The sequence below is a fragment of the Oncorhynchus clarkii genome, chromosome 22 (genome assembly GCF_045791955.1).
Source record: "Oncorhynchus clarkii lewisi isolate Uvic-CL-2024 chromosome 22, UVic_Ocla_1.0, whole genome shotgun sequence".
Taxonomy (NCBI): Eukaryota; Metazoa; Chordata; class Actinopteri; order Salmoniformes; family Salmonidae; genus Oncorhynchus; species Oncorhynchus clarkii.
This window is the reverse complement of record NC_092168.1, coordinates 37,649,803-37,675,532: the sequence shown is the minus strand read 5'-3', so window position 1 is coordinate 37,675,532 and position 25,730 is coordinate 37,649,803. Positions and strand designations below refer to the sequence as shown.

General features: G+C 42.4%; 1 protein-coding gene across 1 annotated transcript in view; it reads left to right on the top strand.

Annotated features, from left to right (window-relative positions):
• The first annotated feature begins 6,265 nt into the window (after nucleotides 1-6,265).
• LOC139380853 (telomere-associated protein RIF1-like) overlaps nucleotides 6,266-25,730 on the top strand; it is a 30,924-nt gene continuing 11,459 nt past the window's right edge. Inside the window, exons 1-16 of the mRNA XM_071123983.1 lie at nucleotides 6,266-6,428; nucleotides 12,191-12,326; nucleotides 12,502-12,580; nucleotides 12,685-12,781; nucleotides 12,940-13,165; nucleotides 13,433-13,622; nucleotides 13,835-13,927; nucleotides 14,110-14,248; nucleotides 14,506-14,657; nucleotides 15,002-15,113; nucleotides 15,453-15,629; nucleotides 20,951-21,061; nucleotides 21,736-21,792; nucleotides 22,685-22,788; nucleotides 22,955-23,041; nucleotides 23,443-23,516. Coding sequence (XP_070980084.1) covers nucleotides 12,214-12,326; nucleotides 12,502-12,580; nucleotides 12,685-12,781; nucleotides 12,940-13,165; nucleotides 13,433-13,622; nucleotides 13,835-13,927; nucleotides 14,110-14,248; nucleotides 14,506-14,657; nucleotides 15,002-15,113; nucleotides 15,453-15,629; nucleotides 20,951-21,061; nucleotides 21,736-21,792; nucleotides 22,685-22,788; nucleotides 22,955-23,041; nucleotides 23,443-23,516 — 1,811 coding nt within the window. The 5' untranslated portion in view covers nucleotides 6,266-6,428; nucleotides 12,191-12,213. The remainder of the gene's footprint in view (nucleotides 6,429-12,190; nucleotides 12,327-12,501; nucleotides 12,581-12,684; nucleotides 12,782-12,939; nucleotides 13,166-13,432; nucleotides 13,623-13,834; nucleotides 13,928-14,109; nucleotides 14,249-14,505; nucleotides 14,658-15,001; nucleotides 15,114-15,452; nucleotides 15,630-20,950; nucleotides 21,062-21,735; nucleotides 21,793-22,684; nucleotides 22,789-22,954; nucleotides 23,042-23,442; nucleotides 23,517-25,730) is intronic.

The following is a 25,730-nucleotide window of genomic DNA, read 5'->3' as shown; positions in this document are numbered from 1 at the left end:
GGCAAATGGTAGGAAGAGGATGATTTAGGTCACATATGTCAGAGTCAAGGCCCGCGGGCCACATCCGGCCCGCAAGAAGGTTTTTTACGGCCCCTGGGATGATCTTGATTTATTATTAGAACCGGCCCGCAGCAAGCCGGCAGCCCGCAGATCTTTTACACGCACCAATACTACATTTCCCACAATGCAAAGGTGACGCACCGAGCAGTAGGCTGCTTCATTTCAATATTTATTGGCACAGCAGTCGTCAGCATCACAGTAAAATTAACTTTCAGATACCCATCAAAAATGGCAAAACGGAAGGTGGATACTGAGAACCGGGGGTTTCAAACAAGGTGGGAGTCGGAGTATATGTTCACGAAGGTAGCTGGAAAACCTGTGTGTCTTCTGTGTGGAGAAAGTGTGGCGGTACTGAAAGAGTATAATCTGAGACGACATTATGAAACGAAACACGCGGACAAAAACAAGAATATGGACATGGAACAAAGGCTACAAAAGGCAGAGGAATTAAAACGAGGCCTCAAATCTCGACAGGCTCTGTTCAAAAAAGCCAAATCACAAGGCCAGGCTGCTGTCAAGGCCAGTTTTATTTTGGCAGAAGAGATCGCTAAATCAGCCCGGCCATTTACGGAGGGGGATTTCATCAAAAACTGCATGATTAAAGTTTGTGACGAAGTTTGCCCAGAAAAAAGGCAACTCTTTTTAAATGTGAGTCTGAGCAGAAACACCATTGCCGAGAGAGTAGACCAGTTGTCCATCAATCTAAAAGAGCAGCTTGTGAAAAAGGGAAAAGATTTTATTGCATATTCCTTGGCTGTGGATGAGAGCACCGACATTTCTGACATTGCCCAGTTGTCAATTTTCATCCGCGGAGTGGACTCCAACCTAAGCGTGACAGAGGAGTTTTTGGCTTTACGTCCTATGCATGGCACAACTACGGGGCATGATTTGTATGAAGAGGTGTCAAGATGTGTAAATGAGATGGAGCTGCCTTGGGAAAAACTCGTGGGTTTGACAACCGACGGAGCACCTGCGATGTGTGGACACAGGAGCGGACTGGTGGCGAAGATACGGGAAAAGATGCAAGAGGAAAACGCGACAGGTGAGCTGACAGCTTATCATTGTATCATACACCAGGAAGCGTTGTGCGGTAAAGCCTTGAAAATGGAGCATGTAATGAGCATCATCACGCGCACAGTTAACTTTATCAGAGCCAAAGGTTTGAATCACCGCCAGTTCAAGGCATTTCTGACGGAGTTAGAAACGGAGCATGGTGAACACCTCCACTCAATTCTGAGGATTTCTTCAGCTCAGAGCCTTACCCCGAACATTGATGAACTTGTGGAAAAGATGGGACACCACCAAGTATCACCCTCAACCTCAAACAAGTGAACATTACTGTGCAATCACATATTTAGAGTTTTTACTCAGTTCAAGTTTAAAAGTTAAAATTTAATATTTGTTTTCACTGCATGTTACTTCTCCTTAAACAAAGTGTTGTTTTTGATTAATAGATTTTTGCACTTTATTTTTTTGTATTTCAATCCAATTATATTTTAAAAATATTTCAGTTGAGTGGATGATAGAAAATTGCTATTATTGTTTTTTCTTTGAAGTAAATTTAGCCCACTTTTGCTAAAATAGAAAATATAGTCTACTGATGGTGCCTTGAATACCGGTTTCTTTCATTTAATGTTCATGTTATGGGGATATTTATATAAAGGAAATTTGTCTTTTGTGTCTGTTGAAAATTAAAGATTACTGACAGAGCCATAAGAAAATATTGCTTTATTTATCTGATCATATTGTAATATATTTGTTAGGTTTTCAGTAGGTTCAATTAGGTTCACTAGACTATATGCGTCATTTAAACATTTTTCAATGAACATTCGAACAGTCCGGCCCTCGTCTTGTAGCTGATTTTTTTATTTGGCCCTCCGTCCATTTGACTTTGACACCCCTGATTTAGGTGAACCCAGACACAAAACAATTTAAGTTACCTGTTAAGGGTTGCGTCAATCGAATCTGGTATCAGGATAAATATGACACTGAGTCACCGTATTGTATACTATGTACTTTTTATTAGCTAAGCAATAAGTGTAAATGCAATTTTCGTATATACGGGTTCGCTGTAACACCACGCAGGGTAGAACAGAGAACTGACTTGTTCCTGACAAAGTTATTATAATATACTCTGACAGAAGTAGTTCCTGCTGCCGAGCCGGCCTGTCACAGAGTAGAGACTGGGCGTGGTTTAAACTCACTCAGCATATTGTTGATTGTTGGCGCACGAGCTAGTCCCAGCACCCTAGGCGCTTCAGCGGTCAGTCGTTGTAGTTGTGTAGAATATCTATGCGCTCACACACTCGATACAGTTATCACACACCTGGCTCCTGTTATCTAACAAAAGACTGTTTGTTCCCTACACTACGTTCTGTATGCATCCGTTTTTATGTTATTCTGTATTTTTCCATCACGAGAAAGGCCCATGGCCCTGAAACTGTTAACAATATCTCAAGTCAGCTATATTGCATAACACATACACCCACACAAGCCAACAGCAAATAATATTCCATCACATATGATATGGTAACTGGCTATAGTGCATAACACAGATCCTCACATACCCCAGTATCCCCTTGTCTGTTTTGGATTGCAAAACTAGACAGAAAAATAAGGGATGGAGAGAGACACCAGAAGAACAGAACAGGCCATAACAGAAGAGGATAGACAAAGGAGACGGTAACAAATATAAGAACCTGAGACAGCAACAGACACAACACAGTCAGAAACAGACAAGACATAGAGAAAGTGATAGAAGAGGGCAGATGGAGAGAGAAGAGGTGGATTGAGCACACCGTAGACTGTATCACATCAAGCTGCTGTATAGATTCTAATTAGTTGTATTTATATGCCTAAATTATAAGAGGTGAAAAACAGATTGTTAAAAAGTTAAACATGGTTTACAAAGAATTTGCAGGAGAGTTGAAAAAGTTGACTATTACTATTAAAACAATTGTTTACTTTTACACTTTTTACAATTAGGACAGGACGAGAGAGGAGGGTAGACAAGCGACAGCAACATAGAATACTAAGAGATGGGGCCTCCCGAGTGGTGCAGTGGTCTAAGGCACTGCAGTGCTAGCTGTGCCACTAGAGATTCTAGGTTCGAGTCCAGGCTCTGTTGCAGCCGGCTGCAACCAGGAGACCCATGGGGCGGTTCACAATTGGCCCAGCGTCGTCCGGGTTATCCCATCACGCACTAGCGACTCCTGTGGTGGGCTGGGAGCAGTGCACACTGACACCGTGTACAGTGGTGGGCTGGGAGCAGCTGGCTTCCGGGTTAATTGGGCATTGTGTCAAGAAGCTTGGTTGGGTTGTGTTTCGGAGGTCGCATGGCTCTCGACCTCTCCTGAGTCCTTAAGGGAGTTGCAGCGATGAGACAAGACTGTAACTACCAATTGGATACCATGAAATTGGGGAGAAAAAAGGGCTAAAAAATATGTTTTTTAAGAATACTAAGAGACAGCAAGAGAAGAGAGCAGACAAGGGAGACAGGAACAGATATAGAGAAAGCGAAGGAGAGAGGCGCAAAGGTGGGGTGAGCTGCTCTATGGATTCTATGTACTGCACAGTGTGTGTGTTTTTGCGAGAGATGGAGGGTGTTTGGGTATTGTGGGATTCTTTAATCAGTTTGGCTCATTGGACAGGTCAGAGTCTATATTTAAAGAGTATAGAGTGTTCCAGAGTAGAGAGACCCATGGTTGCAACTGTAATTGAGTATTGGCAGTGTCTGCTGTGGAAGGTGGGAAGGTGCAAGTTACCTGAAAAAGAGGTAATCTCTCAATGTTCATCTCAAAGTTCACCAAATTTATGCATTTAGCTGTTGAAATTCCTTATTTCTTTTTCTGGGGGGGAATGCCCCCAGACCCCCCTAATGACTTTGGGCTAAGCTCCAATGTCTGTAAAGCCTAGAACCCCAGATTTGTATTTATTTTTATGTGAGTGTTGTTGAGTACTTCACTACTGTACCTCACTCTGTCACATGTCCCTTCCTTCCCTTATCATTGTTCGGATGATCATCAAGGTGTGAATGGAGTCAAGGTGTGAATGGAGGTGACAGATTCTAATGCGAATATTTTCCCACAACAGATGTTTCCATCAAATTGACTTGTTGCTGATACAAGGCTGTGTGTGATGATGTAGTGCACATGTGATTAAATTCCCATGTACCAAATAAAAAATGCAAGTTAAATGGATTTCCATCGCATTTTCAAATCAACTGATGGTTTTTTTTTCTGACAAAAATGTTTGCGTTTGTAAATTTTGGCTAGAGCGCACGTAGGCCTATGTATAGCCTAAATGAGATTATTATGGACAAAAGAGCAAGATTTAATTTAATTTGTCAAAAGGCAGCCAGACATCGATTATCATCTCACCAGAATAAGACCCTCAATATGTATTGGAAAGGATCATCAAGCTCACCACCTTGCACTTTCACCACCCTGTGAAGTTCATCATAATTGATTTCATCTGTAGCCTTATAAACTTCATGCTTTCCTGGACGAGTTGTAGTGGGAGGACCACACACCATATCTTTGCGTGACTCCAAGTTTACTTCGATATGATGGTTATTACACTGAACAAAGATATAAACACAACATGTAAAATGTTGGTCCCATGTTTCATGAGCTGAAATAAAATATCACAGAAATGTTCCATATGCAAAAAAAGCTTATTTGTCTCAAATGTTATGCACAAACTTGTTTACATCCCTGTTAGTGAGCATTTCTCCTTTGCCAAGATAATTCCTCCACCTGACAGGTGTGGAATATCAAGAAGCTGATTAAACAGCATGATCATTTCACAGATACTAATTGTGCTGTGGACAAAATGTTCAGTTTTGTCACACAACACAATGCCTCAAGTTTTGAGGGAGCACGCAATGGGCATGCTGACTGCAGAAATGTCCACCAGAACTTTTGACAGAGAATTGAATGTTAATTTCTCTACCATGAGCTTCCTCGAAAGTTGTGTAACCAAGCCAGCCCAGGACCTCCACATCCGGCTTCTTCATCTGCGGGATCGTCTGCAACCAGCCACCCGCACAACCAAAGATTAATCTGCCATTCATCCGCCGCCATCACCTCATGTTTCAGCATGATAAATCATGGCCCCATGTCGCTAGGATCTTTACACAATTCCTGGAAGCTGAAAATGTCCCAGTTATTCAATGACCTGCTGACTCACCAGACATGTCACCCATGGAGCATGTTTGGGATGCTCTGGAGCAACATGTAAGACAGCGTGTTCCAGTTCCCACCAATATCCAGCAACTTCGCACAGCCATTGAAGAGGAGTGGGACAACATTTCACGGGACACAATCAACAGCCTGATCAACTCTATGTGAAGGAGATGTGCCAGGCTGCATGAGGAAGATGGCGGTCACACCAGATACTGACTGGTCTTCTGATCCATGCCCCTACTTTTCTTTTTTTAAAAGGTGTCTGTGACCGACAGATGTATATCTGTATTCCCAGTCATGTGAAATCCATAGATTAGGGCCTAATTGATTCATTCCAATTGACTGATTTCCTTATATGAACTGTAGCTCAGTAAAATATTTTAAATTGTTGCATGTTGAGCTTATATTTTTGTTCAGTGCATATCAATATTTGCACGTAAAGGCGTTTTCACAATACATTTTACTGGCACAAAAATATCCCATCATGTCAAAGGAACAGATTATCTGTCAGCATTTATACAATTTTACAAAAAGTCCTGTTTTATATGGTATAACTTTGCTGCATAAAAACTATGGATGGAATTGTGGTTACTGTCAATGAAAAGATGTGGAAATACAACACGCAATTCCAGTCACCTCATTAGGCTTATATAGCGCAGATGAATAGGGAGTTAGTTATCAGTATTTTTGGATATAAACTATATTATTCTGCAAATGTAGACTAACATAAAAAGGGCATGTGCGGGATATGCTGTTTAATTAAAAAAATATATTGCCTACCCTACATTACAAGAAGAGAAAGATATCACATTTGAAAGAGGAAACCTTTAGTTGAAAGAATATTTGGATATATTGCTAAATGTATAATATACTGATAATACCCCCTGTTCAGATATGTGAAATGTGGACACAGTTTGAAATTATGATCAAAGTTTTTCAAGAAACAGAGAATTAATGAGGGGTACAAAAATGCAGAGTGGGCAGTCCTTACGTTGGGTCAAAGTTTATTTGCACAGCGTGCTAGTTTCGCGCCAGCATTTTCGCGGGGAGTGACAACTACACTGATAATCGGCGAGAAATGAAACACCCCAAATAAGATAATATCGGTTATACTTGCAGTATATTTGTGGCGTTCATGGTATACTTTTATTTGATCGTTTGTATTCTATCAGGAGTATTAAGGTGAGGAAGTGCATCTGGTTGCGTTTTGTTTGTGTTTATTTTCGTGCTAGCGGAGGGAGTGACTTGCTATAAGAACAAATACTCTTTGGAAATTGTAATTACTAGTATTGGTTTTGACAGTGCTGTCTTTCAAACTGATTTAGTAAATTGGGAATATACCTATATTTGGTATTGATATTAGATGGCTAGGTAAGCTAGTGAGCTAACACATTTAGTGGCTAGCTAGATAGCTAGCTAGCCAGTTCGATCAGTGAAAGTGATTTGACTGCACTTGTATGCTAGCCAGCTATCTTGATTGACGACTAGTTAGCAAACTACCGGTATTCTTGACCATTGTCAGCTATATCGTTTGATCGTAGTTTGCAAAATTGTTGATGAACATCAAACCAACCCTTGCCATGTGTTTGCCACGTTGCCTGACGGTATGTTGTAGTTAGCTAGCTAACGTTAACTATTTTTCATTGTTTGTAAACTTAAGGTAAGTTAGAGTTTATATCTATTTTTAGAATTAAGTTACAGTATTACGCTTGTGTAGATGTCCTGTATATTGATTGACCAGCTGCTAGCTAATGCATTTTTTCACCTCCACACTGACTACAGAATTCAAAAGTACAATTCTTGTCTTTCATAATTTGGTCCGATATTCTTGGATATGTAGTGTCAGCGTTTGTTGCTGGCATGTCATCCCTAATTTTGCATATCTATCCAATGAAAAAGTAATTAAAGTAGTTTGCAATATATCAGTGGGCTTTGATGAATGAGCCATCTGATTCAATGAATGAATGAAGGAGCGGAGTTGGCTTTTCTTCCCCAACATTTCATTTAAGGTTTTTTATCTTTACATTTTTTATCATTTGTTAAATATAATTTATCTTTGTTTCATAATGTAGTAATTTTTTTATTTAGTTTACTTTATTTCTTAATTTGCAGTACGTTGACCAATCAGTTGGGCTGCCAGACTTAATTGCCATCCATACCTTTTGCATCTTCCCTCTCAACCATACCATTTTTCAATTCATCAATCCAAGGGGATTTAACAGTTTTTACAGTCATTTTCTTAATGGGTGCGTGCTTATTAGTAACTGGAATAAGTCGTTTCATGTGTCAAGTGCAGTGTCTGGTTGCCCCTCATTACACACCACAGACCAGCAAATATTCTTTACATCATCAACATATGAATCACTACAGAACTTCTTGTATGACCTCTTATACACTATATTAGAAACTTGGAACTTTGGTTTTCCTACATATGGCTATTATATTGTGATCACTACATTATATGGATTTGGATACATGCTTTAAAGCAAATATCTGCAGCATTAGTAAAAATGTGATCAATACATGTTGATGATTTAATTCCTGTGCTGTTTGTAATTACCCTGGTAGGTTGACTGATAACCTGATCCAGGTTGCAGCCACTGGTTACAGTCTGAAGTTTTTTCCTGAGTGGGTGGCTTGATGAAAGCCAGTCAATATTTAAATCACTCAGAAAATATACTTCTCTTTTGATCACATGCATTATCAAGCATTTCACACATATTATCCAGGTACTGACTGTTAACACTTGATGGTCTATAGCAGCTTCCCACAAGAATGGGCTTTAGGTGAGGCAGAAACCTGTAGCCATATTACTTCAACAGTATTTAACATTAGATCGTCTCTCAGCTTTCCTGGAATGTGGTTCTGAATATAGACGGCAACACCGCCTCCGTTGGCATTTCTGTCTTTTCAGGTCGATGTTATAACCATGTATTGCTACTAGTGTATCATCAAAGAGAGTTTCAGAGATTCCGAAAATGAATGACATCGGTTACAAGCAAGTAATTGACTTCATGGACCTTGTTTCTTAGGCTACATATGTTAGTATGGGCTATTTTTTTAGCACTTTTCTGTGTTGCTTGATTGTTTTTAATGCTTTACTGGGAAGCTAAAAAGCTTGGTCATTGCCGATCATGTGTGAAAACAGTTTTGACTGGCCACTATTTGAAAGAAGATGCCAACTTTCTCATTCTGCTGTATTTATGGCTCAGTTCTTAAAATTAACACATGAATCTGCTTTACAAATAGTGTAGCCTACCTGGTATATCTGGCACATGAGTTTCAAGTTTGGGGAAGCCTACCTTTTATAATACAGCATTCCATGTATCCTTGCATTTGCAGACTTATGTAAGATAGCACACTAGTCATAATTTCAGCTAATATAACACAATCACTGTTTGCAGAAAAAGACGTCAATGCATGGTTGAGTGCATATATAGAGTAGGTTACCGTAATTTCCGGACTATAAGCCGCTACTTTTTTCCCACGCTTTGAACCTCGCGGCTTATACAATGACGCGGCTAATTTATGGATTTTTCCCGCTTTCACAAGATTCATGCCGCCGCCAAAAAACTGAGCACTGTCACATAATGTGACGTAAATCGAGCGCGCTCAAACTTCCCATCATTCTGATTACAGTAGTCATTTTGTCACCCTCATCATGGCAAAGACACGGAGAAATGCATATGATGCAGCTTTCAGGTTGAAGGCGATCGATCAAGCTGTTGGAAAAGGAAATAGAGCTGCTGCACGGGAGCTTGGCCTTAATGAGTCGATGATAAGACGTTGGAAACAGCAGCGTGAGGAACTGACTCAGTGTAAAAAGACAACAAAAGCTTTCAGAGGGAAGAAAAGCAGATGCCCGAACTAGAAAATTAGCTTGCAGACGGCTGAGGTGTTTCAACTGTGCAGATCTGACTGAAAGCCAAAACAATCGCCACCGCAATGAAGTTTGAGGATTTTAGAGGTGGACCATCGTGGCGTCTAAGATTTATGAGACGTAAAGGCCTGTCCATCAGGGTACGGACGAGTCTGTCAGCAGCTCCCTCCCGACTACGAGGAAAAAGTTTCAAACTTCCGCAAATTCACTGATGCAAAGATAGCGGAGCATTCCATCGGCCCGCACGACATCATAAATATGGATGAGGTTCCTCTGACGTTTGATCTGCCTCTCACTCGGACTGTCAACAGGAAAGGCGAATCATCCGTCACGCTGAAAACTGGGCATGAAAAAACGCACTTCACCTGTGTTCTGAGCTGCACGGCACCGGGAGAAAAGCTTCCACCGATGTTGATTTTTAAACCGAAATTCCTGAGAGGAATTGTTGTGAAAGTCAACAAAAAAGGATGGATGACGTAAGGCCTAATGCATGAATGGCATACGGAGTGTTACGGCAAACGACCGGGAGGATTCTTTCACAAGAACAAGGCATTTCTCGTGTTGGACAGCATGAGGGCCCACATAACAGATTCTGTGAAAGAAGCCATCGAGGACAAACTCAATTCCAGTTGTGATTCCTGGGGGCACAACAAAGTATTTGCAGCCACTCGACATCAGTGTAAATCGTGCATTTAAGGTGGCGCTCCGTGTTCAGTGGGAGGCTTGGATGACAAGTGGGGAGAAATCCTTCACTAAAACGGGCCGCATGCGAAGAGCAACTTATGGTCAAGTCTGTCAGTGGGTCCTGACAGCGTGGAGCATTGTCAAAAAATCCACTATCATCAACGGGTTTGGAAAGGCTGGACTGCTGCGTGTTGAAGGGGCAGCATGAGCTCAGCGGGGAATTTGCCTCCGGATGAAAGTGACGAGAGCGACAATGAAAACGATCCAACATCGGATGAAGCAATTCTGAGGCTATTCAACTCCAACACCGAAGGAGATGACTTCAGTGGTTTCAGTGCACAGGAGGAGGAAGATGGTGAGCCTATTTATTTTTGTTACAAGCCGTGTTTCGTTTAAAGGCTGTGTAAAGTTCATTTGTTTCAATGTACCAGTAGGCACCTGCGGCTTATTTATGTACAAAATACATATATTTTTTTTAATTCAGTGGGTGCGGCTTATATTCAGGTGCACTTAATAGTCCAGAAATTACGGTATATGCTATATCAGAAGTTTCTGGCCTTTTTATAAACACATTTCATGCAATTCTACTACACTTTATATGACTGGAGACATTAGCAGAATCTTTTTTAATTTGACAAATTACAGTGTAGCCTACTCTGACAAAGATCAATAAAAACTACGTTGTTCATATAATAGTCTTATGAGAAGGGGAGAGACAAATAGAATATAATGTCCATATAAACTGGAGTAGGAAATGATTATCCAAAAACTAACTTAAGTAGCAATGACCCAACAATGTTAAATAATGAATATGTCGTGTGGCTCAGTTGGTAGAGCATGGCACTTGCAAGGCCAGGGTTGTTGGTTCGATTCCCACGGGCGAACAGTACAAAGACAATGACTATTGAATTGTGTGCAACCTCTACAAGAGAAACACAGCAGAGCTCTGGCCTTGCATGCACTTCTTTTTCTCAAATCATCATTAATGTTGCGACATGCTGCCTTGGAATGTATCAAAAACACAGCCTAATGTTTGTATCACAACCATAAAAAAACAAATGGAGGACCGGTTTGTTTAACCGCTCAACACAGAATAGCCACATGTCTACTCTCCCTCGGAAATCGTTTGGGGATAATACCTCTTCTTTTTTAATCAGCTATGTTCAATTGTATTCTTCTTACTATAATATACACTGAACAAAAATATAAATGCAACCATTTCAAAGATTTGACTGAGTTACACTCCATATAAGGATCTCAGTCAATAGAAATGCATTCTTTAAGCGCCCTAATCTATGGATTTCACATGACTGGGAATAGAAATATGCAGGTCACAGATACCGTAAAAAATTTTTAGGGGTGTAAATCAGAATCTGTCAGTATCTGGTGTGACTACCTTTTGCCTCATGCACTGCAACATCTCCTTCGCATAGAGTTGATCAGGCTGTTGATTTTGGCCTGTGAAATGTTGTCCCACTCTTCTTTAATGGCTGTGCAAAGTTGCTGGATATTGGCAGGAACTGGAAAACGCTGTCTTACCCGTCAATCCAGAGCATCCCAGACATGCTCAATGGGTGACATGTCTGAGTATGCAGGCCATGGAAGAACTGGGACATTTCCAGCTTCCAGGAACTGTGTACAGATCCTTGTGTCATGGGGGGGGCTGCGAATTATCATGCTGAAACATGAGGTGATGGCGGCAGATGAATGGCACGGCAATGGGTCTCAGGATCTCATCACGGTATCTCTGGGCATTCAAATTTCCATCGATAAAATGGAATTGTGTTTGTTGTCTTTAGCTTATGCCTGCCCACACCATAACCCCACAGCCACCATCTTCTTGATTTTCCACACCTGTCAGGTGGATGGATTATCTTGGCAATCAAGATATTCTCACTAACAGGGATGTAAACAATTAGAGACGTGTGTGTGTGTATGGGAAAATGTCTGGGATATTTCATTTCAGCTCATGAAACATGGGACCAACACTTTGCATGTTGCATTTTATATTTTTGTTAAGTGTAAAATAATGCCATGAGAATCTTGTCTGCTAAATGAACTAGTGTAGCCCACAGCCATATGGCATAGCCAGATCAGGGCCTAACATAAGGATGACAGAAATGGCCGACATTTTCTTTGTATTTTTTTTAGACCTGTCTAAAATAAATAATGGATGTATTGTGAAGGTGTAGGCTTTATTACATGGATTTAATAGACTTTTTAAAATGTAGATGTTCCAAAGGTCTGCATCAGTGTCTTGTAGGCTGTGTGTGGAAGCCAGGAGATGCTATGACCTTGTTTGTTAATTAACGTTAAGTACCGTGAGACCGGTAATTATTTGCATGACAATCACCGGCTGATAATTTTATGATCACCACAGCCCTAGGTGTGAGAGGAACCAGGATGATGGCGACGGTGCCCCTGACCAGCTCCAGTCTCCTCCCTCTGCTGGAATCTCTGGAGGATATCACAGCCGGACAGCCGGAGCAGACAGACGCCTACCTCACCATTGTCAAGTAGGTGCTTTAGATGGACATAGGCAGCCTATGATGACCTCGTTATTCCTAGATGCTGATCGATATGTATGTCAGGTGTGTGTTTTTCTCTAATGAGCTGAGGTAGTGGGTAGATCTGCAACACTTATAAAGACGTCTGTTTCCATCCTAATTGCTGGCTCTGCTTTGTCTTCAGTCGTCTCAGTGGGGATGATGGAACACAGTTTCTCCCTGCTGTTGTAAAGAACTTTTCACGTTTGGGTAGAACTTTCCAGGTGAGTGCCTGCTTTATATGAAGGAGATTTCTGAAGGAAAAATGTGAACATCTCGTTGACTAAAGGATTGTCATGAATGTTATGTTTTTGTCATGTTGTTTTAGACCCATATTGCCAGTCAGAATGCAGAGCTGAGCCAGGCTGCACTACAGGCCCTGGGGTTCTGTGTGTTCCATGCCCATGTCGTCTCAGCTATCCCAGGTACTGAACAAGTAGAATTCTTCATATGTTTACATGGGACTTGTTTAACTGATGGATAAAAATCAGCAATTCAGATTCTCCATTAAAAGTTAAATAAGCCTGGTAAGAATGGAGATCACATTTGAAACAGGGTTTTCTTTTGCTTTCTCTTTCTCCAGCTAATTTTGCAGAGGAGCTACTGTCAGCTCTTTCATCTCTGGTGGTGAAGTCTACAGACAAGAACACATGCACCAGAGCGTTATGGGTCATCTCCAAACAGAACTTCCCTCCAGAGGTGGTGGCCAAGATGGTGCCAGAGATTCTGAGAACCCTGGAGTGTGTACGGACTAGAGAAGACATCCAGTCTGTTGTCATGGAGCATGAGTCGTTGAATGTTATCATAAGGTAAACAAAAACACCCAGTTTTTGTACATGTACTCTCCTACCCTGGAATCAATAGCTTTGATTGGCTATGACTCATTTAGGAATGCACAATTTAATGGTTCAGTATGACAACCCTGCCACTAAGCAGATGGATGTTATTGTAGTCTACCTTAACATTGTATCTGTTTTGGATAGTGCTCATAGCTCTCTGGTCTGGAAAATACTGTCTTGACAGTATTTCAGTGATCATCAGCGCTTTCTCTGTCTTGCCCCTCTGTCTGTGTGTAGTCTGCTGGACCAGACCCCAGCCCAGATGGGTGAGTGTGCAGTGCAGTGGGCCAAGCTGGTCATCCCTCTGGTGGTCCACTCAGCCTCTAAAGTGCGCCTGCGGGCGGCAGCAGCCCTGGAGATGGGTCTGCCTCTACTAATGGAGAAACAGAAAGAGGTGGCAGCCATCATAGAACCCATCATGTCCTCTGTGAGTGTCTTTATACTCTCTACTAGAGCCATATGTATTTACATGATTATATCTAAATACATGGCACTGCCCTCTACTGTCTGCCACTCACACACACTTACAATACAATGAGAGCATATGTTTTTAGCAAGTTGCTTTGGATAAATGGAAGGTTCAGAAACTTTTGATGCTAATTTCTTCACAATCTGACCGTTGTTCTTGTTTCGCTCCAGAAACTCATCCCAGAGCTCCAGAAACTGTTCTCTACGAAGAACGAGACCAATGTTCTGAAACTCTGGCCGTTGTTTGTCAGGCTCCTAGGGAAGGTGAGGCTGCATGGTTTGAATCCTCAGGATATGCTTACATGTAAGGCTCTCAGGAGTGTAATGAATTCATTTCATACGACACTTTATTGGTTCCTCCACACCTTGTATCGGTGGAGAGTTGGGAAAAGACACATGTCCTTGTCTATGAGCATTGACAGTCAGTCTTTCGCCTGATCCCCCAGCTGCTCCATAGAGGTGGTCCCTTCATCAACTCCCTGCTTGGCCTGGAGGAACTGGGCTTCCGTAGCTCTTCCCCCAACATCAAGAAGATCGCCTTCATCGCCTGGAAGAGCCTCATAGACAACTTCTCCCTCAATCCAGGTGGGAAACACACAATACAACAGAGTGCCATTACTTCTTCAAGTAATGACCTGTTGCTTCGTTTAGACAGAACTTAATGGAGGGCTGTACAACAGAAAGTGTGTGGCAAACTAAATGCTCTTAACATCCACTCCACTCTCTCTTCATGCACTCTTTGCTGTAGAGAACACTTACTCGGATTAGAGCAGACTGTATAGTCTATTCAGAGTGTCAGATTCTTTGCAAAGTGATTGACTGACCTGTCTCCCGTGCTGTAGAGATCCTGTGCAGTGCCAAGCGGCTGAAGTTGCTGCTGCAGCCTCTCCGCTCCATCCAGGTGAGGACTGAGGCCCTGCTGCTCACCAAGCTGGAGGTCTGGTGGTACCTGGTGGTCAAACTGGGACCCAACCTGCCTGCACACTTTGAACAGGTACAAAAAGGGATTTTCATTTGTATTGGTTTGATATTATGTGTCCGTTTTAATGTTTTTGTGAAAAAATGCCTATAAAGTGTTTTGTTACGTTTATGCCGAATGATCAAACATGACTTGATGCATTCAGAATCCAAGCGGGATTTGTTATTAAGGAACGAGATTAAGTTAATAAATTAGGCCTATTATAAAATGTAATTGAAATTAAGTTTGAGATTTGATCTTGTCATAAATTGTCATCTTGTGTGAGAGGTGGATAGAGCGTTATCATTGTTTTGTGATTGGAAATGGCCTGCTCGAGAGCTGTCTTGTGTTGCTGACCAATAGTCTTGATGTGTTGTCAGGTTGGTGTTCCTCTCCTCCAGTGTACCCTGGGCACTGACTCTGCCTTCCCAACTACTCCAGCCCGGAGCTCCATTCAGAACAGTGCTGTGGGGACCAGTACACATAAAACTGGTAGTCTTACTGTGGGGACCACTATACCTACAACTATTCATGTCTTACTGTCTTCCATTGTCTTTTCTCTTTGCTAGTACTATGGAACATTGACTGCTTCTAGCTGTTGCTTTTCATAATTTGCATGCATGTGTGATACAAGTATGTCATTTCATTATAGAATTCTCTTACCTAGAATACAGAACATAGAAAAGCTCTCTTGAATGGTCATCTTGGATTTACCTGAAAAGTGCCATCAGATAATTGTGTAAACGTTGGATGTAAAAATGTTCTAAATGTCACTTTTTAATTGATAACGGAATTTGTTCACCTTTGTTGCTCTGTCCCCCGCCCCTCCAGGTGCCCCGGCCTTCTCCAGCCCTACGGTGATGCCCCGTCTGAACCTGAACTGCAGTGTGGTGGCGAGCCAGGCCTACCCCTCTATACAGCTGCTGGGATTAGAGATGCTGCTGCACTACTTCATGGGGTCAGAGGTCACCGCCGCCGCTGCCAAGAACCAACTGACGCTCAGCCTGGGTGAGAGTGACGTGGTGGTTTTGTCTACTTTAGTTGAATGCACTAAACAAAGTCGCTCTGGTTAACCTCTCTGGGATATGTGGGACGGAAACGTCCCACTTGGCCAAAAGCCAGAGAAGATGCAGAGCGCCAAATTCGAATAAATTAGTATACAAATCTAACTTTCATGAAATCACACATGTAAGATACCAAATTAAATCTACACGTGTTGTGAATCCAGCCAACATGTCAGATTTCAAAAAGGCTTTTCGGCGAAAGCAAACAATGCTATTATCTCAGAATGGCACCTCCGTAAAAAGGAGAGGGAACATATTTCAACCCTGCAGGCGTGACACAAAATGCAGAAATAAAAATATAAATCATGCCTTACCTTTGAGCTTCTGCTGTTGGCACTCCAATATGTCCCATAAACATCACAAATGGTCCTTTTGTTCGATTAATTCCGTCGATACATATCCAAAATGTCCATTTATTTGGCGTGTTTGATCCAGAAAAACACTGGTTCCAACTTGCGCAACGTGACTACAAAATATCTCATATGTTAGCTGTAAAACTTAGCCAAAACATTTGAAACTACTTTTGTAATACAACTTTAGGTATTTTTTAACGTAAATAATCGATCAAATTGAAGACTGGATGATCTGTGTTCAATACATGAAGAAAACAAACTGGCACTACCTTTCTGGTCACGCGCCTCTATCTAACAGTACACTTGAAGTGACCCTCGTTTTGAACCGGGCTTCTTCATTACACAAAGGAAAAAAACTCAACCAATTTCTAAAGACTGGTGACATCCAGTGGAAGCGGTAGGAACTGCAAGAAGGTCCCTTTTAGAAATCTGGATTACCAATTAAAACCCATTGAAGAGTGACCTCAAAAACAAAACAAAAATTGGAATGGTTTTTCCTCGGTTTTGTCTGCTACATAAGTTCTGTTATACTCAGACATTATTCAAACAGTTTTAGAAAACACTCAAGTTTCTATCAAAATCTACTAATAATATGCATATCTTATCTTCTGGGGATGAGTAGCAGGCAGTTGAATTTGGGCACGCATTTCATCTGGACGTGAAAATATTGATTAACCCCCTGTCACCAAGAAGTTAAGAGCTAAATTATTCATGTAATGATGTCACAGCATCAGTCGTTAATCAGTACTCAGTGATGTTTGTAAATGTTTTATATATACAGTTGAAGTCGGGAGTTTATTTTCCCTACATTTAAACTCAGTTTTTCACAATTCCTGACATTTAATCATAGTAAGGATTCCCTGTCTTAGGTCAGTTAGGATCACCACATTATTTTAATAATGTGAAATGTCAGAATAATAGTAGAGTGATTTATTTCAGCTTTTATTTATTTTGTCACATTCCCAGTGGGTCAGAAGTTTACATACACTCAATTAGTATTTGGTAGCATTGCCTTCAAATTGCTTAACTTGGGTCAAACGTTTCAGGTAGCCTTCCACAAGCTTCCCACAATAAGTTGGGTGAATTTTGGACCATTCCTCCTGACAGAGCTGGTGTAACTGAGTCAGGTTTGTAGGCCGCCTTGCTAGCACCTGCTTTTCCAGTTCTGCCCACACATTTTCTATGGGATTGAGGTCAGGGCTTTGTGATGGCCACTCCAATACCTTGACTTTGTTGTCCTTAAGCCATTTTGCCACAAGTTTGGAAGTATGCTTGGGGTCATTGTCCATTTGGAAGACCCATTTGCAACCAAGCTTGAACTTCCTGACTGATGTCTTGAGATGTTGCTTCAATATATCCACATAATGTTCCTACCTCATGATGCCATCTATTTTGTGAAGTGCACCAGTTCCTTTCTGCAGCAAACCACCCCCACAACATGATGACGCCACCCCCGTGATTTACTGTTGGGATGGTGTTCTTCAGCTTGCAAACCCCCCCCCCCCCCTTCCTCCAAACACAACAAACAATATACAGTGTGTGGGGGGGAGGGAGGAGTATTTAGTCAGCCACCAATTGTGCAGGTTCTACCACTTAAAAAAATATGAGAGGCCTGTAATTTTCATCATAGGTACACTTCAACTATGACAGACAAAATGAGAAAAAAAATCCAGAAAATCACATTGTAGGATTAAGGAATTTATTTGCAAATTATGGTGGAAAATAAGTATTTGGTCACCTACAAACAAGTAAGATTTCTGGCTCTCAGACCTGTAACTTCTTCTTTGAGGCTCCTCTGTCCTCCACTCGTTACCTGTATTAATGGCACCTGTTTGAACTTGTTATCAGTATAAAAGACACCTGTCCACATCCTCAAACAGTCACACTCCACTATGGCCAAGACCAAAGAGCTGTCAAAGGACACCAGAAACAAAATTGTAGACCTTCACCAGGCTGGGAAGACTGAATCTGCAATAGGTAAGCAGCTTGGTTTGAAGAAATCAACTGTGGGAGCAATTATTAGGAAATGGAAGATATACAAGACCACTGATAATCTCCGTCGATCTGGGGCTCCACGTAAGATCTCACCCCGTGGGGTCAAAATGATCACAAGAACGGTGAGCAAAAATCCCAGAACCACACGGGGGGACCTAGTGAATGACCTGCAGAGAGCTGGGACCAAAGTAATAGGCCTACCATCAGTAACACACTACACCGCCAGGGACTCAAATCCTGCAGTGCCAGACGTGTCCCCCTGCTTAAGCCAGTACATGTCCAGGCCCGTCTGAAGTTTACTAGAGAGCATTTGGATGATCCAGAAGAAGATTGGGAGAATGTCATATGGTCAGATGAAACCAAAATATAACTTTTGGGTAAAAACTCAACTCGTCGTGTTTGGAGGACAAAGAATGCTGAGTTGCATCCAAAGAACACCATATCTACTGTGAAGCATGGGGGTGGAAACATGCTTTGGGGCTGTTTTTCTGCAAAGGGACCAGGACGACTGATCCGTGTAAAGGAAATAATGAATGGGGACATGTATCGTGAGATTTTGAGTGAAAACCTCCTTCCATCAGCAAGGGCATTGAAGATGAAACATGGCTGGGTCTTTCAGCATGACAATGATCCCAAACACACCGCCCGGGCAACGAAGGAGTGGCTTCGTAAGAAGCATTTCAAGGTCCTGGAGTGGCCTAGCCAGTCTCCAGATCTCAACCCCATAGAAAATCTTTGGAGGGAGTTGAAAGTCCTTGTTGCCCAGCAACAGCCCCAAAACATCACTGCTCTAGAGGAGATCTGCATGGAGGAATGGGCCAAAATACCAGCAACAGTGTGTGAATCTTGTGAAGACTTACAGAAAACGTTTGACCTCTGTCATTGCCAACAAAGGGTATATAACAAAGTATTCCACCATAATTTGCAAATAAATTCATTAAAAATCCTACAATGTGATTTTCTGGATTTTTTTTTTCTCTCATTTTGTTGTCATAGTTGAAGTGTACCTATGATTAAAATTACAGGCCTCATCTTTTTAAGTGGGAGAACTTGCACAATTGGTGGCTGACTAAATACTTTTTTGCCCCACTGTTGATACTTAAAAAAAAAAAACTGTTTCATCGGCATCTTCACAAGGTCCTTTGCTGTTGTTCTGGGATTGATTTGCACTTTTCGCACCAAAGTACGTTCATCTCTAGGATACAGAACGCGTCTCCTTCCTGAGCGGTATGACGGCTGCGTGGTCCCATGGTGTTTATACTTGCATACTATTGTTTGTACAGATGAATGTGGTACCTTCAGGGATTTGGAAATTGCTCCCAAGGATGTACCAGACTTGTGGAGGTCTACAATTTTTTTTCTGAGGTCTTGGCTGATTTCTTTTGATTTTTTTTCCCATGATGTCTAGAAAAAAGGCAGTGAGTTTGAAAGTAGGCCTTGAAATACATCCACAGGTACACCTCCAATTGACTCAAATAATGTCAATTAGCCTATCAGAAGATTCTAAAGCCATGTCGTCATTTTCTGGAATTTTCCAAGCTGTTTAAAGGCAGTCAACTTAGTGTATGTAAACTTTTGACTCACTGGAATTGTGATACAGTGAAATAATTTGTCTGTAAACAATTGTTGGAAAAATGACTTGTGTCATGCACAAAGTAGATGTCCTAACCGACATGCCAGAACTATAGTTTGTTAACAAGAAATTTGTGGAGTGGATGAAAAACAAGTTTTAATGACTCCAACTTAAGTGTATGTAAACTTCAGATATATTTTTACTTTTATTTAACTAGGCAAGTCCAGTTAAGAACAAATTCTTATTTACAATGACGGCCTGGCAAAAAGCCTTTGGCGGGGACGGTGGCTGGGATTAAAAATATAGGGCAAAACATGCATCACGACGAGAGAACACGTCTGTAAGACGACACAGCATGGCAGCAACACAAAACAGGGTACAAACATTATTGGGCACAGACAACGGCACAAAGGGCAAGAAGGTAGAGACAACAATACATGACACGATGCAGCTACAAGAGTGTCCGTGATTGAGTCTTTGAATGAAGAGATTGAGATAAAAATGGTCCAGTTTGAGTTTGTAGCAGATCGTTCCAGTTGCTAGCTGTAGAGGCGATTTAATTCACATCACAATTTATTTTGCATGAATTTCACAAGCCTCGCCACACTACACAGAAACCCGTATTTGTATTACAGCTGGATGACACACACCTTTCACACATGCCAATGCCTTTACAGTAAACCTAGGCCTCACTCCCCTCTCTACCTACTGCAGCCCTCATCCTCCACTTACAACACCCGTTCTGCCAGTCACATTCTGTTAAAGTTCCCCAAAGCGCGCACATCCCTGGGTCACTCGTCTTTTCAGTTCTCTGCAGCTAGCGACTGGAACGAGCTGCAACAATACACTCAAACTGGACAGTTTTATCTCAATCTCTTCATTCAAAGACTCAATCATGGACACTCTTACTGATAGTTGTGGCTGCTTTGTGTGATGTATTGTTGTCTCTACCTTGCCCTTTGTGGTGGTGTCTGAGCCCAATAATGTTTGTACCATATTTTGTGTTGCTACCGTGTTGTGCTGCTACCATGTTGTGTTGCTACCATGCTGTGTTGTCATGTGTTGCTGCCTTGCTATGTTGTCGTCTTAGGTCTCTTTATGTTGTGGTGTCTCTTGTTGTGATGTGTTCTGTCCTATATTTATATTGTATTTTTAATCCACCGTCCCCGCAGGAGGCCTTTTGCCTTTTCTAGGTTGTCATTGTAAATAAGAATTTGTCCTTAACTGACTTGCCTAGTTAATAAATAAAATTAAAATAAACGATTTATGCATCAGATAAATATGTTCCAGTTGGAAAAGACCTGCCTGGTTCTCTGAAATGACTCTCCTGTATTGTTTTGGCAGAACCTCTGGTTCACCCCTTCCTGTCCAGCCCCCCCTCCTTCAACAAGCACGGCTCTTTGCTTATCTCCGCAGTCCGCGACAGCTTCATCTGCATCGGCAAAGACGCCCCAGGTACCTACCTGCCCTCAAGTAACTCAATGCAAATTATATTAGCATAGGCTCTATGGCAGCCATAATGGCTCTGACTATTCCAAACATGTTCAGAGCCTCAGTCTGTATCAGGTTCTTCCACTGCTAGTCAGGAAGAGGGCACAAATCCCCTGTAGTCCAGTTAGGAAACATGCAGGCCTAACTTCCTGCCACTATGAAAAACAACAATTTCAGACCCTCCTATACCATTCACATTGTAGGAGCCCAAATCCCACCTCTATGATGTAGTGGTATACTATAATCCTCTCATAGTTACTCTGTCTAGCGTAATTTAAATGTTCTGTAGGAATGAGCAACTAAAAGAACAAACCTATTCACAGGATCAAGGTTATTGTGCTACAATGAAAATGACTTCAGCTGGCCTTCCTCCAGGAGCCGAGGCGCCAGCCTCTAGAGATGTGCGTGTTCATGCTCCGTGCTCTCGCCACAAAGGGGATAGGATAGCTCTGGCTTGCTAGCTTAGAGGGGCTCCCTCACATGGACGAGTGATTGGAAACAGTTTCTGAGAGTCACTGCGTGGGGTAGAGGGGGAGTTGGAAGGAAGAATGGTGTGTATTGTGTAGAAGTGCATGCGTAGGGGTTTGAAGGACGGCCACTTCATGTGGGGTGACCTGCGTGTTCTCTCTCCCCTGCAGATGCCTTGCTTGCCCTTATATGGAGGAACCTTGTCAGTTTCACAACGATTGATGCTGGTGAGTACCAGCCAAAGTCAACCACATCACCCCCCACAGAACAGATTGCATGCTGTTAAACAGTGGAGGGCCTGTTAGTGATTAGAGTTAGAGAATACACCCCCCCCCCATCATGATGTAAGCCTGCAGGCCATCCAGGAAACTCTAACCTAAGTCACTCGTCAGTTAGGAGTTAGCCAAGGCTGAAACTAAGAGTTTCTCAATCCTCTCCTACAGCGTCCCCAGCCGTTCTACTTACTTCATGTATTGTAACATTGGCACAGCTAATTCAACAAATTAAAGGTTTGGTGATAAGTTGACCAGTGAAAATGTGCTATTACTGGAATACAGGAGTGATGGAGCCCCAAGCTGCGTGCCCCACTCTGCTGGATGATTGACGCCGTACAGTTTAATCTCACTCCATCTTCATTTAGTTAGCTAAAAATGGTCAATGTTCTGTGGCTGCTGCTCAGTTGGCTGACCCTTCCTGCCATGGGTGAGCCCTGCAGCCCCACACAGAGTACCACAGCTGGGCCTGGGTCCTGTCTGTCAGGTGTTGGAGCTGAAAGACCCAAGCCTCCCCCACCACAGGTCCAACCCCACTGTCATCAGTTTAAGTCTGAGTGGACCTTCGGGTTTGGAACCACTATGACGAGGAATGAAATCTGAGGGGCCAGTCCCCAGTAATGACCATCCAAAGAAATGACAGAGATGATTTTCTATGTTTAGTTTCTACTGTTCAAAATGTGTTAGATGAGAAAATCCAAAGTCCCTCCCCTCTGACCTTTTCCGCCAATGCGTTTTGAGGTGGCTCGGAGTATGGATGTGAGGAATTGAGGAAAGGCGACTTGAGAAAATGCCCTGGTGTCTTCAAACGTCTATCCTCCTGTCCCTTGTACCTTTTATGTGACAGCTGGCCATAAGAAAGAGCGCCAGGGCTCTGAGATCCTCCCCCTGTTGCTACAGGCTCTACAGAGCATCATCTCCTCAGAGGCCCTCCCTGCACACAGGGCTCTGGTAAGACCTATCTCTATGCTTCAAACAGGTCTGCTTGTCTGCTGCTAGCCTGTGTTAGTGGGTCATGTTGCATTGAGGAACTCAATGTCCTAAAATGCTCCTCTTTGTTTATTTAAGCCTGTGTAACCCTTTCCTTGTATTCTTTCCCTTGTTTCTCTCTATGCAGAGTCTGCTGGAAATGACAGTGAAGGGTATCCCGCAAAGGATACTGGGATCTGCCTCTTACCAAGTGGGCAAAATGGATCTTTTGAACGTGAGTGTCTGTAGCTTCTCTCTTCCTGGTCATTGGGTTACATCATTTACATTTAAATACAATCTGTCCATCCAGTTGCTCCCTGCTAGTTCTGGCTCTGTCCTCTGTTGCAAATGATAAATCTGAAATAAATCGGACCCATGAAAGCTGAAATGTAGAAGGTTCATGATTTTACTTGATACATGGCTGTAGACACTTATGATGCCATAGGGATGACAACCCTGTAACCTGCTCTATAAAGATGTATTCTCTAGGGCAGTGTAAATTAACATCCTGCAGTCTTTGATATGGGGCTCTTAGGAAATGTCTGTGTTACTCAATTAGTGTTCTGAATGCTGTGTGGTCCTTGGCCTGGTGTGGTTACTTGGTCTCTTTTCTTACTCCTCCATTTCTGCCCCCAGGGAACCCCGGCTCTGTTCCTGATTCTCCTGTTCTACAACAGCAGTCTGGTGGGAGGGTTCGTAGAAGATGAGAGGTCGGTTTCCCCTTAACTGAATTCTGTTCTTTTCCTCTGTCCAACCAGAAACAAATGTCTCCTGGGGCTTACCACTTCCAAGATAACTTGAAACTAAAATAATTGTTCCTTGAGTTTTTTGCAACCAGCATTAGTCAAATCAAATGTTATTGGTCGTGGATGTTATTGCGGGTGTAGCAAAATTTACACACACGAATATTAAAAAGTTCTAACAAATATTTTAAAAAAATATTGAATGAAGAAATATAAGGACGGACAATGTCTGAGTTCTGTGTGTTGGATGTGTAGACATTATGAACAGTGTGCATAGAATATGTAGTGAATCTGAAGAATACATAGAACGGAGTATCCCAGTGTGTTCCTATGCTTGGGAATATATTTACATATTAGTCATTTAGCTGACCATCTTATCCATAATGACTCCCAGTCAGTGCATTCAGGAAGGTAGGCAAAACCCATCACACACTACATTTGTCATTTCACAGACGCGCTTATCCAGAGCGACTTACGTGAGTGCATACATTTTCATATTTGTTAATACTGGTCCCCTGTGTGAATCAAACCCACAACCCTGGTGTTGCAAGCGCCATGCTCTACCAACTGAGCCACATGGGACACTACAAAAGTATGTGGGCATCTGCTTGTCGAACATCTTCAAAACCATAGGCATTAATATGGAGATGGTCCCCCTTTTGCTGCAATAACATCCCCCACTCTTCTGGGAAGGCTTTCCACTAGATGTTGGAACAATGCTGCGGGGACTTATTCAGCCACAAGAGCATTAGTGAGGTCAGGAACTGATGTTAGGTGATTAGGCCTGGCTCGTAGTCTGCGTTCCAATTCATCCCAAAGCTGTTCGATGGGGTTGAGTTCAGGGCTCTGTGCAGGCCAGTCAAGTTCTTCCACATTGATCTCGACAAACCATTTCTGTATGGACCTCGCTTTGTGCATGGGGGTGTTGTCTTGCTGAAACAGGAAAGGGCCTTCCCCAAACTGTTGCCACACAGTTGGAAGTACAGAATCGTCTAGAATCTGAAGAGGGCACGATAACACCTATTCCCCCTCAGGAGACTGAAAAGATTTGGCATGGGTCCTCAGATCCTCAAAATTCTACAGCTGCACCATCGAGAGCACTGGTTGCGTCACTGCCTGGTATGGCAACTGCTCGGCCTCCAACTGCAAGGCACTACAGAGGGTAGTGCGTACGGCCCAGTACGTCACTGGTGCCAAGCTTCCAGCCATCCAGGACCTCTATACCAGGCGGTGTCAGAGGAAGGCCTTAAAAATGGCCAAATACTCCAGCCACCCTTGTCATAGACTGTTCTCTCTGCTACCGCACGGCAAGCAGTACCGGAGCACCAAGTCTAGGTCCAAAAGGCTGCTTAACAGCTTCTACCCCCCAAGCCATAAGACTCATGAACAGCTAATCAAATGGCCACCCAGACTATTTTCATTGAACCCCCCCCAGCCCCATTTTTATGCTGCTGCTGCTACTGTTTATTATCTATGCATAGCCACTTTACCTCAACCTGCATGTACATATTACCTCAACTAACCTGTACATATTACCTCAACCACATTGACTCTGTACTAATACCCCCTGTATATAGCCTTGCTACTGTTATTTTGTTGCTCTTTAATTATAAAAATATATATATATTTGTACAGTGTATTTTAGTAAATACTTTCTTTAACACATATTTTTCTTAACTGCATTGTTAAGGGCCTGTAAGTAAGCATTTCACTGTAAGGTCTACTGCACCTGTTGTATTCGTCATGTGACAAATGGAATTTGATTTGAATGTCATTGTATGCTGTAGCCTAAACCAGGAAAAACAGCCCCAGACCATTATTCCTCATCCACCAAACTTTACAGTTGGCACTATGCATTGGGGCAGGTAGCGTTCTCCTGGCATCCGCCAAACCCAGATTCGTCCATCAGACTGCCGATGGTGACGCGTGATTCATCACGAACCGTTCTTGTGCTGACGTTGCTTCCAGAGACAGTTTGGAACTCGTTAGTCGGTGTTGCAACTGAGGACAGACTTTTTTTTTTTTTTTTTTTTACACGCTTCAGCAGTTGGTGTTCCCGTTCTGTGAGCTTGTGTGGCCTACCACTTCACAGCCGAGCCGTTGTTGCTCCAAGATGTTCCTACTTCACAATAACAGCACTTGCAGTTGACCGGGGATGTTCTTGCAGGGCAAAGATTTGAC